Source organism: Platichthys flesus, chromosome 3, assembly GCF_949316205.1.
Source record: "Platichthys flesus chromosome 3, fPlaFle2.1, whole genome shotgun sequence".
NCBI lineage: Eukaryota > Metazoa > Chordata > Actinopteri > Pleuronectiformes > Pleuronectidae > Platichthys > Platichthys flesus.
Genome location: NC_084947.1, coordinates 2,208,001 through 2,222,469, shown reverse-complemented (window position 1 = coordinate 2,222,469; position 14,469 = coordinate 2,208,001). Strand labels below are relative to the sequence as shown.

Sequence of the window (14,469 nt, the reverse complement as noted above, 5' to 3'; positions counted from 1 at the left end):
CACAAAGAGCAAGAGGAGCAGACAGAAAGGTGCAATATACGTTTGGTTTGCTCGGTTCACATAGAACCTCGTGTGAAGCCGACCTATTTTCAACACTTTTTATTCGACAACAAAACAGGGACGACCACACCGCAGCACTCCCCCACCACGTCTGAATTCTATGGGTTTCATTGAAACACAAGGGTTTCAAATGTGTCCCTCTGAAGCAATGTCTGCGGGGGGGCCCACGACAGCAAAAATAAACCAAACGTCTGGGAAACGCAGCCAATGCATCACACATGTCTGAATCAATCTTTCCAAGTTTTTCCTCAAAAACAACTCTGGTCCCTGAAGGAGGCGTCGGACCCCTTCGCTTCTTTGAAAGCTCCAACAATGGCTCCACCCGAGTCCTCTGTTAATGACCGTTATCTGTCTCTGTGCAGCTTCTACAACTGGAAGACACAGGTGTCCGTGTCCAACTCCAGCCCCAACTTCGAGGTGCTGTATGAAGACCCCAACGGCCTTCTCTTCAAGAACAAGAGGGACAAGAAGATCCTGAGTGTGGACCCCTCGGTAGGTTTGCTGTTGTTGTTGCTCTTCTTGTTGTTTTTTGGCCCCTGGGGTGGGTTGGGGGGGGGGGGGGGGGGGCACACATGGTCCCTGCTAATACTCAGCTCACCTGCTCCACAGCAGTAAAACTGTCCCAGGGAAACAGAAAGAGAAAAAAAAAAACCTCTTTTCAAATCCTCCAGGAATAACTTTGAACTTTGTTTTGAGCTCAGGTGACTAACGTGCCGTGTGACCACAACATCCTGTTTGTGTGACGAGGCCGGAGCCCCCCCGAGCTTCTCCTTCACAACCGACTGGAGGAACGCTGAAACACTTCAAATAGTTATTTTTCTCTTTGCCAACTTCAATAATTATCTACTTTTTAGAGAGTCTTAGTTGATATCAGAGAGAGAGAGAGAGAGAGAGAGAGAGACCAGTGGGAGAGAGACAGAGAGAGACCAGTGGGAGAGAGAGAGAGAGAGACCAGTGGTAGAGAGAGAGAGAGAGAGACCAGTGGGAGAGAGAGAGATTTGCTTTCCACCTGCACAAAGAGCGGAGGATCAAGGGGTCGCGACAGGTGCTTCCTCCGAGCTCTGTGTCTGACGGGGGGGCCCTGGAAGAGTGACGGCCGACAGACTGTTTTTTTATCCTCTCCAGTTTCCCTCTCCGCTGGGGGGGGGGGGGGGAGTATTCGTCGGGGCCTGAACTATTTTGAAATTGCCGACGGAGCTGTGGGGACTGCGTTTTTGAGGCCAATCGCCAAAATGGCAGCACAGTGTTCTAGCTGCGGTCGAGCACCGCCCCGACCAGGCTGTCTATTAAAAAACACAAGAGGAGGCATCGGAAGCCAGACACAGCAAACCGCCCCAGGACCCGGCTCGGCTCGGCTCGGCCCACGTTGGCTCGGCAGCGAGCGGCAAGGAACCATCCGGCGTTTAACCCACCGTGAGCTCGACGGCTGCTCGGGAGGCCGCGGCTCCACAGAGGAAGCTTCCAGAATCAAATCTCCCATCAACTCACTTTGGGTGGTTTTGTTTTTTTTTGCTGCGTTTGTCGTTCCGTGACCGCTTCTCCTGTCCTCGCCAGAGAGAGTGGGTCGGGGGGTGGGGGGGGTTGTCATATTTTATTTATGACAATGTCTTTATTTAATCTAAGCAGAAGCAGAAAGGGCCGTTTGAAGAAGAGGAGAGAGAGAGAGGGCTTCTTAGATCACGTCAGCTTTGGTTTCCTCTTATCATGTCGTTCAGCCGGTGGTTCCCGTTTCCTCCTCACCGTGTCTCTGACCTCATTTCTCTTTTATTGGTCTATTTTTACTGATGCTCGTTTGAACTCGTGGAGGAAGACGTCCTCACTTATCAGGACACCCACAAGTGCGTTTGAGGTAAAAGTGTAAATTGAGTGTAGTGGCAGCCGATGGTTCCACGCCCACTCCCAGCTCCTGACACACACACTCGGGGCTGGAATAAGCGCTGCCAGCTGGTCGGGGGCTTCTCATCTCGGTGGAGGGGCAGTGTCAGTTTGGACATTCAAAGTCACACTGAACATTTTATCAAAATGAACGCTGTCAAATTGAGCTGCATCTGGCTTCCTCTTTAATATCCCTGCTATAAATGGACGTGTCAGAAATCGGTGGTTCTCTCTATCTCCGCCTGCTTCCAGAGATCGGTTTGTATTAAAATCAAATTGTTCCGCGTCACAGTTCCGACCACAGACTGTAAATATAGACGGACGACATGGCGGCGTCTTGAAGTGAAGCCAGTGCCCTGATCGCCCCCTGGTGGCTGGCTTCTGTACAGGCCTCCTCCGTGTTCGCAGACGGGTCAAAGTGCACGTGAAATACTTTTTCTGTCATTTTAAATAGTTCTTATCCCGATGATGTTTGTTCAAGTGTCGCAGCGAATGAAAGCCCTCGTCAACATCTACTTAGTGCTGCTTTAACAAACCTCACATGTGTGTTCAGACTGAAAATAAAGCTAATTTGACAGGAAATGCAGAAATGTGAGCTCGAGCTAAATGAGAGAAAGGACTTTTACTTCCTGCTCAGCTGAGACAGGATCAGTCCTGAAGTCAGAGCTGTGATTAAAAAGCGTGCATTGCAGGATAGACACGTCCAAACAGCAGATTTACAACTGACACTAACTGCTCTGCCTCTCTGTGTGCCGGGTTCCAGTCCGGACCTGGTGAGGACTCCAGCAGGACATTCCTCCAGACGGACCTCCACGTCCATGTCGTCATCTACGACCACAACATCAGAACGGTCTGAGCTTCAGAGGCCGCTGCCGACACGTCCCTACATATGGCTCGTATCGGAGCGCGCGCTGGAAGCCTCTAATTTGACCGAGTCGCTGTAGTTGCACCGTCATTTACAAACTGTTCCTCTCATATCATGCGCGCCATCTGGGTGGAGGTGCTGCAGTAAAAAGGGACTTGAAACGGAGGATTCCCAGAGGAAGGAGTGGGCGGACGGGTGCGACAACTTCAATGTTTCCTGCCAAATAACTTGTGATGTTGAATTTATATCCAGATTTTAAGACAATTCGGCTCCAAAATAAACCAATCAAATCAATGTCTTTGTATTTCACGCAGATGATATTAGTGCAGACCCGGTTTGGCTCAGTTTGTTTGGCGGTCCCTGAGCAGGAGTCGGAGTCAGGGGCCAGGAACCTGCTCAGGGACCCCGGGCTCCTTCCCTGGTCTGGCCTGCCGTGTTTTGGGCTGTTTGTCTAAACAAATTAAAGGCGTAAGAGCTTTGAAAGATGGGGGGGGGGGGGGGGGGTGCTTTTATGTCCTCCCCCAGGCTGCGGTAGCTCCAATTGGACTGGGAGAATGGGTAATGGGCTTAAAGCATTCCGCATGTTCCCAGATGCAGGGCACACGTTCCAGGACATCAAAGTGCTCCATCATTTACATATTAGTCATTCACTGTGACAGTTTGCAGAGGAAGACCACGGCTCCTTTAGGAATGATTGAGGAAGAGTTTGAGCCGCTGATTCACTTTTAATTCTGTATTTGATTTTTTCTGAAACATCTGTTCCACCACGAATAAAATGATGTGTCTGACAAATTACAGGACTCTTGTTATCTCTTTATAAACTTAAAAATAAACTTTTCCACTAAGTCACAAAGAGACATCCTGCTCGTGTCCCTGAGGTGTGGGGACATTTGTGTAAAGTTCAAATACAGTTCACACTTTATGGGGAAGAAGTGGAAATATAATTTTACTCCTGCACTCAGGTTCCACTCAGGCCACAACATGCTTCAGCTTTTTAATCAGTGATACACGGTTAGATGAAAAGGGTTTGATTTCTCGACATATCAAACTAAATCACCTTTGACTGAAAAATAAGAATCTTACAAAATGAAAGTTTTGGTTAAAAAAAAGGAAATATGCTCGTTTCCCATCCGAGCCAAAGAGAAAATAACCAAGCCTGACCTGAACGTGATGTAGTCTGGTTTTGGGTCATATCCCAATTCATGTGTTACCCTGATACGCTTGGTTATTGCATCTTTTCCCTAATTACAGACGTGTGCAGTATGAAAAATCAGCATCTTAGCTTCGCATAAATCCTGGAAACAAGCTTGATAATTCACAAATTAACACTTTTCATTTAATTCATCAACTTGTGGTTTTACAGGTGGTTAAGTCAAATTTCTTCTCGGACTAAAAATGTGTATTCCTGGCTGTTTAACGTTTGTCCCACTAAACTACCTATCTCCTGTTTAAATCTTAATTTTATCAAAAAGCACAAAGAGTGGTGTTGATATTAATTTCTCACCAAACCCTGAATAAAAGAGCAAACTGATGAGATTCTCCCTTTAAACTTTAGTGTCAGGAAGAAGCTTGTGCTCCAAATGTCTCTGGAAACTCAAACCTCCAACAGGAGCTCTTCCTTCAAACTGAAATAGAGGCAGCCAATGTTCATTCACCCTCTTCCTTCTCGTGCCTCCTTCTGCTGAACTTTAATCCTCAGAGTTCCAGGGTTTGAACAAATGAGTTGATTTGTCTCTGAGCTGCACAGACACCAGAGCCTCGGCATCTGTTTGTGTGTTTTCACTGCGTCGGACCCAGCAAACCTCATTGGAACAATGTGTGCAGTGAGGCGGGGGATCCGGGTTCTGGGTCTGAGGGACTTTGGTCTTGTCTTAGTTAGTGGGTTTCTGCTTTTTGTTTTTTTGTTTTGTAAAGAAGATATGAGCTCTGTGATGATGAAGAAGCTTTTTGAAGTAAACAAAATAAACATGACTGAGGGGGTGAAAAGTTGAGGACTGGATGTTGTATGTCTTGAAATGTATATGTTTTAAATGTATGTTGTGGCTCTTTGTGATCAAATGGACTCTGAAATAAAACAAACCGGTTCGTCTTCACCATTGTTTCAACAAAACAAACTGGACCAACTGGGATTTGAGGCACATTCAAATCTGAGGGAAGGATTATGTTGGGAATCTCATTTCCTCAAGGCGAGGACCAACGATTATCTCACTATCTACCCTGCTTTGTTTTGTTTTTGTGTGTGTGTCTGAAATAAGGACACAAACTGGCCGGTTGGCAATTCATCACCGCAACCTCGTCCACGCCTGTTTTAAGTTGAGAGGCCTCGGCTCTTTCCCGAGTCCTGGTGACGGCGATGGAAACGACCGACCGCTCAGAATGAACTTCACAGGTCGCTCTGTTTATGTGCCTCACCTCTGGAAGAGCAAACCTCAGATCAAGTGTCTGTAAACTGTCGTGATTTCACAATAAAAGCCCTCTTCATTTCTTTTACTGCGCTCTTAAGCTGTCAGTGTTTAAACCGGAGCGTGGCTTTTATTAGTTTGAGGCCGGACTTGCTGCTAATATACACAACATGAGGTAGAGCGGTGGATTCAGACTCGACCGGGCCCTCCACAGAGGAAGTGGTTCTTATTCAGGTTTTAACACCGTGGAACTTTTGAGATTTAGATGGATTTGAGAATAATTTCAACAAATTTACCTTTTCTCTATATAAATAAGAATTTTCTAAAGATGTAGTTCACCCACAGATTGGGCATGTTCACAATCTGTAGGTGATAGGTAGAATCAGATTATTGATGAAAGTCTCATCGTAACGGTTAGTGCAAAATTTCAAGGCCTCAAACTCATACACACATTTGAAAAGATCAACTTTCAGCCAATAAACTTTCCTTAATTCATGAAAAACATGAACAACTCAAGTTTATCTCATATTCCTGGTTTAAGGGCAACAGGTGGAAAGAAGAGTTCACTGATTGATTGATTGATTGATTATTCAACAGATTGTTTGGCCTCCAGCTGACGTCACTTCTGATCCCCCCCCCCCCCAGTCGCAGGGGTTATATCCGTTCACGTGCTGACTGCCTCGACGGACGTGGATTGCTAATATTATTGCCATCAGATGTCCAAGGGCGATGGAAACGTCCTAATCATTTCCTCCCGAGCGCCCCTGAAAGAGAAGCCCGGTGGCGGGGGGTGGAGGTCGGCCGGGTGGGGTAGTTAAACCCCGCCTGTATGGGCTGTTTTCGGGGTGGGGGGGCTGCTGGTGGCGGCGGGGAGACAGTGCAGCATCCGGATCGGCCCGTGATGCTACAGGATGCGTGTGCTTAACTCCATTGAACAGAACTAAATAGAGGAGAGAGCCTTTAATGCGCACAATAAGCCGCCTCATTCAGCCGCGCGGCCCAGACGCACAGCGCGGCGGAGGAGAACCTACGCGCGGGGGGGGGGGGTTGGAGCCCAGCGGCTGGAACCAACTCAGTGACATGGCGGAATGTCCTTTAATAATGAAATGTCAGAATCAGGGCGAGAGTTAAGTGGAAAACAGCCTCGTCCAGGTCCTGATAAGATGATCTGTCCTCGGGCTGCATGTGCGTAAAAGTATCTTGAACAGGAAACTCTCCTCTCTCTCCCTCTCTCTCTCCCTCTGAGCGTGCGTGTGTGCGTGTGACAGAGAGGGGTGGAGGTAGAGGGGGGGGGGGGTGGAGAGGAATACCCAGCTGGTCCCACAAGCCCTATAATACCAAGCACAACATGCTTTACCTTCAATGAAAGCTGAGACGGGGGCACGGTTGACTGCTGGTCCCGAACTCCGCGCAGAGCTCGTCTACAAAACCAGGAGCGTCGCTGTTCCTGCAGCTCACTTCTCTCACTTCTCCCACTTCTCTCACTTCTCTCACTTCTCTCACTTCTCCCACTTCCCTCACTTCTCTCACTTCTCCCACATCTGCGCTGCGGGACGTTTATCTTCCACTGCGCGCTCACATCTGTAACTCTATCGAACGCAGCTTGGATACCGCGGCCTCTCTCCCCTGCGCAGCTCCATCCCCTCCTCGCTGGGCCCCGGGTTCAGAGGTGATGGTACCACGCTCTCACAGGGGACCGGTCCTCAGGTGATGGTCTTTCAGGAGATAGGGACCACTTCTGGAAACGCTCTCGCTCTTCCCACAACTGTTCGTTTCCCCCCACCCGTCGTTTACATCGCTTTGGCTCGAACATGGCTCTGTACTCTCGGTTTCTGGTCGTGCTGCTCTACGGATGGAGTTATCTGTGCGTTGGATACTGCGCGATGCTGAAGACTGACTCTGTCCCCGAGAGGCGAAAGATGGATTTTACGCATTCGGAGGATAACAAGCATCAGGCTCAGGAGGAGCAGGAGCTGCTTTTACAGGATACTATGACGGAACACATGCAGATGCTTTACGCGAAGTACAACCGGGCTGGATTTCCCTTCAAGGACGGAAACACGGTCCGCAGCTTCAAAGCGCACTGGGGTACGTATCCAAACTTTACGCATGATTACAACATGAAATTCTGCCAGTCTATAAATCGTTGATTTCTTAATGAATTAGTATTGGAAGAATAAGTGGATCTGCTAACGTCTCTTTCTGCCTTGGTCAGAGTGAATTGAAGTGCCTGGAGTTTGTTTTTTTCGTGGAGCGTGTGCGTAATTTAGCCAAATTAAAATAATATCGATGCATTTGATTAAGAACATTTGATCCAAATCCTGATTTGGGATTTAAAATGATAGAGAAACTCAAAGTGGTGCCATGTAGGGGCCATTACGCGCAGCTGCAACTGAAATCCACCTGTTGATCCACTCATGGAAATGTGATCAACCTGTTCAGCCTCCTCCCAGCGACACACACACAGATTCCTCATCACATCCCTGCGTGTGACACACAACATCGATTGCGGACACAATTGTTTTCACGCCTTTGAGATTTCAGCGTCACGTCGTCTGAACGGATTTGTCCCCGGAGACACATCTGGCAGCTTCCGGTCTCACCGGGTCCGAGCTGCTGCGTCCGACGCGCGTTATCACGAGGTTTCTACAGAACCGATAGAAAAACGGTGAATTACCGAGAAGCTGCGTGGTGTCGTTATCACTGTTCAAAACGACCGGATTCCACTGGTAGGGTCAGAGATTACTGGATTATACTGCCTCCTACCGATCGGTGGATGTATATCTCTGCTCTTAAAGAGTCAGTTCACACAAATTACAAACATTCATCCTCGGTAAATAAGCTCCGTAATAGTTTTGGTTTTATTTGGTCAGGTTTTGAGATTTCTTTATATTACAACGAATATGAATTTCTAATTTTTTACTTTTTGCATTTTTACTTAAACTATTATCTTCAGAAGTCTGCAAATAAATATTTCCTAAAACGTTAAGCTGATAAATGTGTGGATTGCCTTTAAACCTAATTTTTTAATTCTTAATTTCACAAATAAAACAAAACACTTTCCTGGCGAAAATCTTTGACTCACATATTTAATTACTAAATAACAAACATGTTTGTATATATAATGTACATGTTTTGTGTGAACTTCCCCTTTTAGTCACAGAAACTTTATGGTTCAGTCTGTAAACGTTTTGAAATGTACATGTTATGATGGAACCAGGAGAAGTAATGGTTTGTCTGTTGTCTTCACTCAACGCACAGGGACCATAAACAAGAAGCAGCTGCAGATCTTCAACCTCACGTCCCTCACGAGGAGCGAGGACGTCCTGTCGGCCACGCTTCACTATTACATCGGAGACCTTCAGAACGGGACCCACGGCTGCTCCAGGACCAAGAGCTGCGGCCGCCACGCGCCCCGGAGACACAGCCACGTCCACATGGTCGTCTGGAGCTTCGCCTCCGTGGACAACCACATGAGGACGCTGGGACAGTTTCGAATCAACGTGTCCACCCTCTACAGGGACTTCATATCCTGGCAGTGGAAGGACATCACTCGTGTGGTGAACCAGGCCAAGCACCACGACGAGCTGCTCATCGGCATCGACGTGGCCTCGCAGGGGCCCCGGCCCTGGAAGCAGCTCCTGTCCGACCGCTCGCCCTACATCCTGGTCTACGCCAACGACTCGGCCATTTCCGAGCCCGAGAGCGTGGTCGCCACCCTGCAGAGACACCATTCAGTGGGGGGGGAGGGCCCCGTCTCACCAGGGCCTCATAAGCTGGGCCTACCTGAGCGAAACCACACCGAACCAGCCGAGCAGCTCCGGCACAAGCGCTCGGTGAACGTTCTGCTGCCGCTGCAGAACAACGAGCTCCCCGGCCCCGAGTACCCGTACGAGACGACCGGCTGGGACGAGACCAGTCCCTACGAGCCCTTCGAGAACAAGCAGGCCCGCCGGCCACGCAAGAAGACACGCAAGAACCAGCGGAACCACAAGATGCCCCTGCTGCAGTTCGACGAGCAGACCATCAAGAAGGCGCGGAAGAAGCAGTGGAACGAGCCCAGGAACTGCGCCCGCCGCTACCTGAAGGTGGACTTCGCCGACATCGGGTGGAGCGAATGGATAATTTCCCCGAAGTCGTTTGACGCCTACTACTGCTCCGGGTCCTGCCAGTTCCCCATGCCCAAGGTGAGAACCACAACTGCAGAGACGCCACCAGAGGTTTGGACACATATCTTAGATTCACAAAATAATGATTGTTTCATCTGATCTCAGTTCAGTTTAGGTTGTGATGTAATTTCTGGATTATTTTACTACGTCCGGCCTCTGAATCACTTTTTGGTTGTTCTTTGGTTTCGTCTCTTCAAAGCCAAAAGGTTTTAAATTGTAGATCAAGAGCTTCTCGTCTAAAACTCCTGATTGTGATGTGAAGCCGAGCCGTGCACGCTGAGCCCCTGGTGCCTCCATCGCTCCCTTGTTTACCGTGGCTCTCACTGTTCTGTATTATGTTGATTTGGAAAACGTTTACATCAGAAGTCCCGGGACGCCTGCTTCAGATTACAGATGATAATGTCAAAGAAACTGACAGAAACGTTTGCCATCTGCTCCCAGCTCGACCCGGTGGTGGAGCTTTCTTCTTCTTCTGCGGCGCATCTGAGGAATTAAGATCTTTGGAGATATGCACCCGAGTTATATTTAATAAGAAATAATATTAGTCCAAGACGCGCCGCGCTAAACCTGCAATGAACTGGTTCAAACCCCAGGTGATGTAACCTGAGTGGGTTTGTACCAGAACGTGAAATACAGTCGTGTCCAGATACAACTTCCTGAGGAGCAGGTGGCCGACCTCAACATCAGAAATCTGTAAAAGTTTACCACCACACTCGGGGGGGGGGGGGGGGGGGGGTGGGGGGGGGGGGGGACCAGCAGTGACCTCGAAGGAGAAACCTCCAGACTCCAGACTCTGACTCACTTTACAGAACTCGTGTAAGAAGTGAGAGAACCAGAGGAACCGGGTCAATGAGGAACCTCAGCTTCTCTCACGGCTCGGCCCCCCCCCCGCTGACAAGATAACATCACAGGTATTTTAAACATGGCCGGAATGCTTTGGTTTCCATCCACTTAATTCATTACCTCGGAGTCACCGGCCCTTTGTAGTCGGATGTAATTAGTCCCAGAAGTGGAGCCCGGGGCCCGAGGCGAGTCCCCCCCCCCCCCCCCACCCCCCCCCCCCCCCCCCCCCCCCGCTCCTGAAGGGTTTGCTGCTCAGTCCTTTCCGAGCTGAGATCCTGTGATGTTACTGCTCCTTTGTGGGCTCCAAGCCTCAGATGCTGCTAAACAGCTGCAGCTAGAAGCCGCTCTGCCGACAGGTTGTTGTGTCGCGTGGGAACCGAGAGCAGCAGATCCGCCTGCAGCCGGTCGTGAGACTCACCGGACGCCGTTCAGTCAACAACATGTGTGCGTTACCGGATCTGAACATAAGTGAAGTGTGAGAGCCTGATGTGAAAGTCAACCATCTTTTATCGGCTGTAATAAAACGTCCTGGCAGCAGGAATCACCCGTCACTGCAGCAGAGTCACACAAGGTCAGAGACTCACACCAGAAGCATCTCCCTCTTCTGACAGGAGAACTCAATGTGTGCGTGCACAACAACAAAGTCCTTCAAACCAGAACCAGGATCTGTAAACCAGGACAGATGATAATTACACTACTCAGGTTCTTTCTCTCTCCCACATCACGCTGCTCTGGGATCGGGGCGATGAACTCGAGCGATGGACAGAACTCTGGAAACAAACCAATAAACCTTCACTTTAATGAACAATAACTACACACTTGAGCACAACGATCAGGAATTAGAGTGAATACTGATCAGTATCACAGGGAAACAAGTGATTGGCTCCATCAGGGGGATTTGACAAAACAACATTAGAGTAGCTGGTTGTTACCGCAAACGTTATGTTGTCTTAGCTGCCTGCTTGTATGTTTCTATTGAGCAGGATTATGCAAAACAATCCTGAGCAGATTTAGTTGGAAATTGGAAGGAGCTGATTCGATTAAGGGTCGGAACCGAGACTGTCTTTCTCTTTCTGTAACTTTGCAACTTTTAAAATCAGAAAGTATTTATTAGGTTTACACCTTCCAGGAATTTGCTCTGGTAATTGGTGCATACAATGAACATAGAAACATAAAAACACAATAAATACAACACACACAAAAAAAAACTGTATATATTTACTCACTATTTACTTCTTATTTACTCACTTTTTTATAATATTTATACAAAGTAAAAAATATTTAGACATAAACATATCTAAATAAAAAGTGAAGTAAAAAGTGAAATGCAAGATGCAAGACAGGGAACAGTGTCAAATTGCTAAATGCAATGTACTAAAGTATAATATAATATAATGTGTTAATTTAACACATCCTTGAGGTGTGGGGGCGGAATAACTTTTTTTTTCTAAACGTTCATAAAAATCTTGCAATATTAAAGAAAATTAAAATAAATAACTAGATCTGCCCCCTGAAGCCGGTTTCTTTTCTGACCCACATCCCATCCTGTAGTTTTTCCATAATCCTGCCATCAAACAAATTCAGATAGAAACTTAACCTCTGTGATCACGCTGCTGATCCAGATGTGGTCCATCCGCCCACGTGTCCTTGATTATTGATGTTCGATCCCTGTTGTGTCTCCAGGCTCTGAAGCCATCGAACCACGCCACCATCCAGAGCATCGTGCGGGCGGTGGGCGTGGTGCCGGGGATCCCTGAGCCGTGCTGCGTCCCGGAGAAGATGTCCTCCCTCAGCATCCTGTTCTTCGACGAGGACAAGAACGTGGTGCTGAAGGTCTACCCCAACATGACCGTGGACTCCTGCGCCTGTAGATAGTTTATTTGTGTTTTTCAATGTCTCGTTCCTTCGAAGCTTGTTCACGTCAAACTAATGTCACACAGAAAAAGAAACAAACATCAACACATGCAGCGAATCTCTCTCCTCCCGTCTCCTCGGTCCCTCTCCCCCGTCAGCGGCCACTGAACACGACTCCCCTGCTGCACCGGAGGAGAGAGCGGCCTGTGGCTCCAGGCGAAGAGGAGACGGCTGCGTCACAGGGAAGGGACGGACGGCGAGACCTCATCCTCGAGGAAGACAAACTGGAACGGGGACAAGTCAAGTCTCCACTGTTCATCCTGTCGTCTCTATCGAGAACCACAGACTCACTCTCAAGACGTGAAAACACAGACCGAGGCACAGACCGACAGAGGACGACTGACCTGAGACCCGTGGAGGACGGAGGGAGCCTCACCCTCGTCTTCCTCTTCTTCACAGCTCGACTTTGTCCCCTCTGCTCGCACTTGCATGGTTTCTGTGTCTGTATTTATGTCTGTACTATCACTGTGTTATTCACTATATGAGACGTTATCGTGTACCTATTGGCTTGGCTGCTATAGAGAGATATATTAGATTCCAAAGCCAGAGTTGTGATGTGGCCGGGAGGAAGCCTCACGCGGCTTCAGATCACGGCTCCCTCCTGGAAGGACCAAGCTACATTTCACATGTGGTTCTTCAGCAACACTTCCTTTTAGAGGAGACTCATAATTCCATTGCTTTGCCGAGAAAATGTTCAAGCTTTACAGGAGCTAGTTTTGAAAGATAAAGGGATGAAACATATCAGAAGGAGAAAGTAGTAGATTGGATAAGTGTAGCAGCACCTTGATGACACGAGGGTGGGGCCAACATGTCGGAGCTGAAAGAAAATCTGATAAGTCACGAGACTTAGGAAACGTTGAGAATTCAACCAACAACCCGGACTTCTTTTATTCTTCTTTTATTTTTGGGGGGGCATCGTTAAGATAATGTGTCAAACTACGAGTCGTCTTTACTGCATCAAATGGCGTCTAACAAGAAAAGCTGTTGTAAACTCCCAGAATGCATCTGGAAACGTGTTTATGTCTAATCTGGTCTCAAGAATCCTCAACATCACAGCAACATTCAGCGCTGGTCTGGAATCAGCTTGGTTTTAACTATTTACATTTAAAAGTGCCTGGATTTATTTTGAAAGTTTAAAAAGTTTCCAGCACATTCTCCCAGAAATGTCTCATTTGTTATGAGCAAAAAAACAACTGTAACAAACATGTGATGTGATGAATGATCAGTGAGAGCTGGGTCACATGAGCCTTTACTGTAATGGTATAATGTGGATTTTACATACATTTTACAGGGGGGTGGGGGGGGGGGGTTACATTTCCTTTACATCAACTCTGAAAAACCGGTATCAGAGTTCAAGGAACCAAATATTTATTCAGAGCTAATTAAAACAAAAAAAAAATATAGCTGCATCATGTTTTCTATACACTTGTACATTGTTTTTGTATATAGCTGTCTACGTGGACGACACTCTGTTGTACCTGGGAGGTGGAGCGTGCCTTCAGAACCTTCAGAACCTTCAGAACCTTCAGAACCTTCTGAGTTCTGCTGTGGTCCATCGTCACAGGAGGCAGCTGAGGGTTTTTTATTCACGGTACAGAACATGTCGTCCGCGGCTCAGATCTTATTCTCGATGGTCGTCGGTGGAAATTTTATTCTAAAATGTATTTCAAATAATTCACTATTGTGGTATTTCAGAGACATTTATTTTGTGTCGATAGCTGAGGGCAGATTGTTTAACTTTATATATTTTGTATTGACACTTTCTTTGTGCTTCCTCACCTTCGTGCCGAGCAAAGCGTGGCTGTTGAAAGAGCCCCCCCCCCCCTCCCTCCCTCTGGTTGTGACAGTCATGACCAGAGGGAGGGGGGGGGGGATCTGAACCCATGTCTCAAGTTCGTAGTGCTGGTTTCAAACACAGGTTTCAAACACCAGCAGTTCATGAGAGGTTTTTCTATTCCCCTGTTCAACCCTAACTTGTAAATGTTTTACTGTAGGTAAAAAAAAAAAATGCTTGTACAATAAGCTTCATAAAATATATTTGTATATGGAAATGACCTTTAACATGCATCTATTTATTTTCTGTATGTTGCATATCATGTGGAGGTGTGGTCTGGGAAGCTGAGACTTGAGCCCTGACATGTTGATGCTCTTTATATCTGTGATGGACGTTAGTCACTGCTGATGTGAAGCTGTGGTGAAATGCCCCCCCCCCCCCCGACCTCCGACCCTCCTTTCAAAGCATTCAAAGAAATGAATAAAAGTATGCAATAGTAAACACAGTATTTTGTGTGTTTCACGGGAATAGCAAAAAATTCTAGATGAATTTCAAGACGCCTTATTA

At 47.5% G+C, this 14,469-nt stretch overlaps 1 protein-coding gene and 1 long non-coding RNA gene across 2 annotated transcripts; both read left to right on the top strand.

Moving 5' to 3' along the window:
• Nucleotides 1-421: 421 nt before the first annotated feature.
• LOC133936936 (uncharacterized) lies at nt 422-3,593 on the top strand. The gene is made up of 2 exons (XR_009915018.1): nt 422-552; nt 2,699-3,593. It is a non-coding gene; the product is annotated as an uncharacterized LOC133936936 (long non-coding RNA).
• Nucleotides 3,594-6,588: 2,995 nt separating this feature from the next.
• On the top strand, nt 6,589-12,723 carry bmp3 (bone morphogenetic protein 3). Its single transcript, XM_062381338.1, has 3 exons — nt 6,589-7,290; nt 8,464-9,389; nt 11,898-12,723. Exons 1-3 carry the CDS (start codon nt 7,014-7,016, stop codon nt 12,087-12,089), a joined length of 1,395 nt encoding a protein of 464 aa, XP_062237322.1. The 5' UTR covers nt 6,589-7,013; the 3' UTR covers nt 12,090-12,723.
• The last annotated feature ends 1,746 nt before the right edge of the window (nt 12,724-14,469 follow it).

What these genes read in the sequence shown, in the direction of transcription:
- bmp3 (XM_062381338.1), top strand. Translation starts at nt 7,014, where the DNA reads ATGGCTCTGTACTCTCGGTTTCTGGTCGTGCTGCTCTACGGATGGAGT. An exon ending in CAGCTTCAAAGCGCACTGGG is followed by an intron (nt 7,291 to 8,463) that starts GTACGTATCCAA and finishes CTCAACGCACAG; the next exon opens with GGACCATAAACAAGAAGCAG. An exon ending in GCCAGTTCCCCATGCCCAAG is followed by an intron (nt 9,390 to 11,897) that starts GTGAGAACCACA and finishes TTGTGTCTCCAG; the next exon opens with GCTCTGAAGCCATCGAACCA.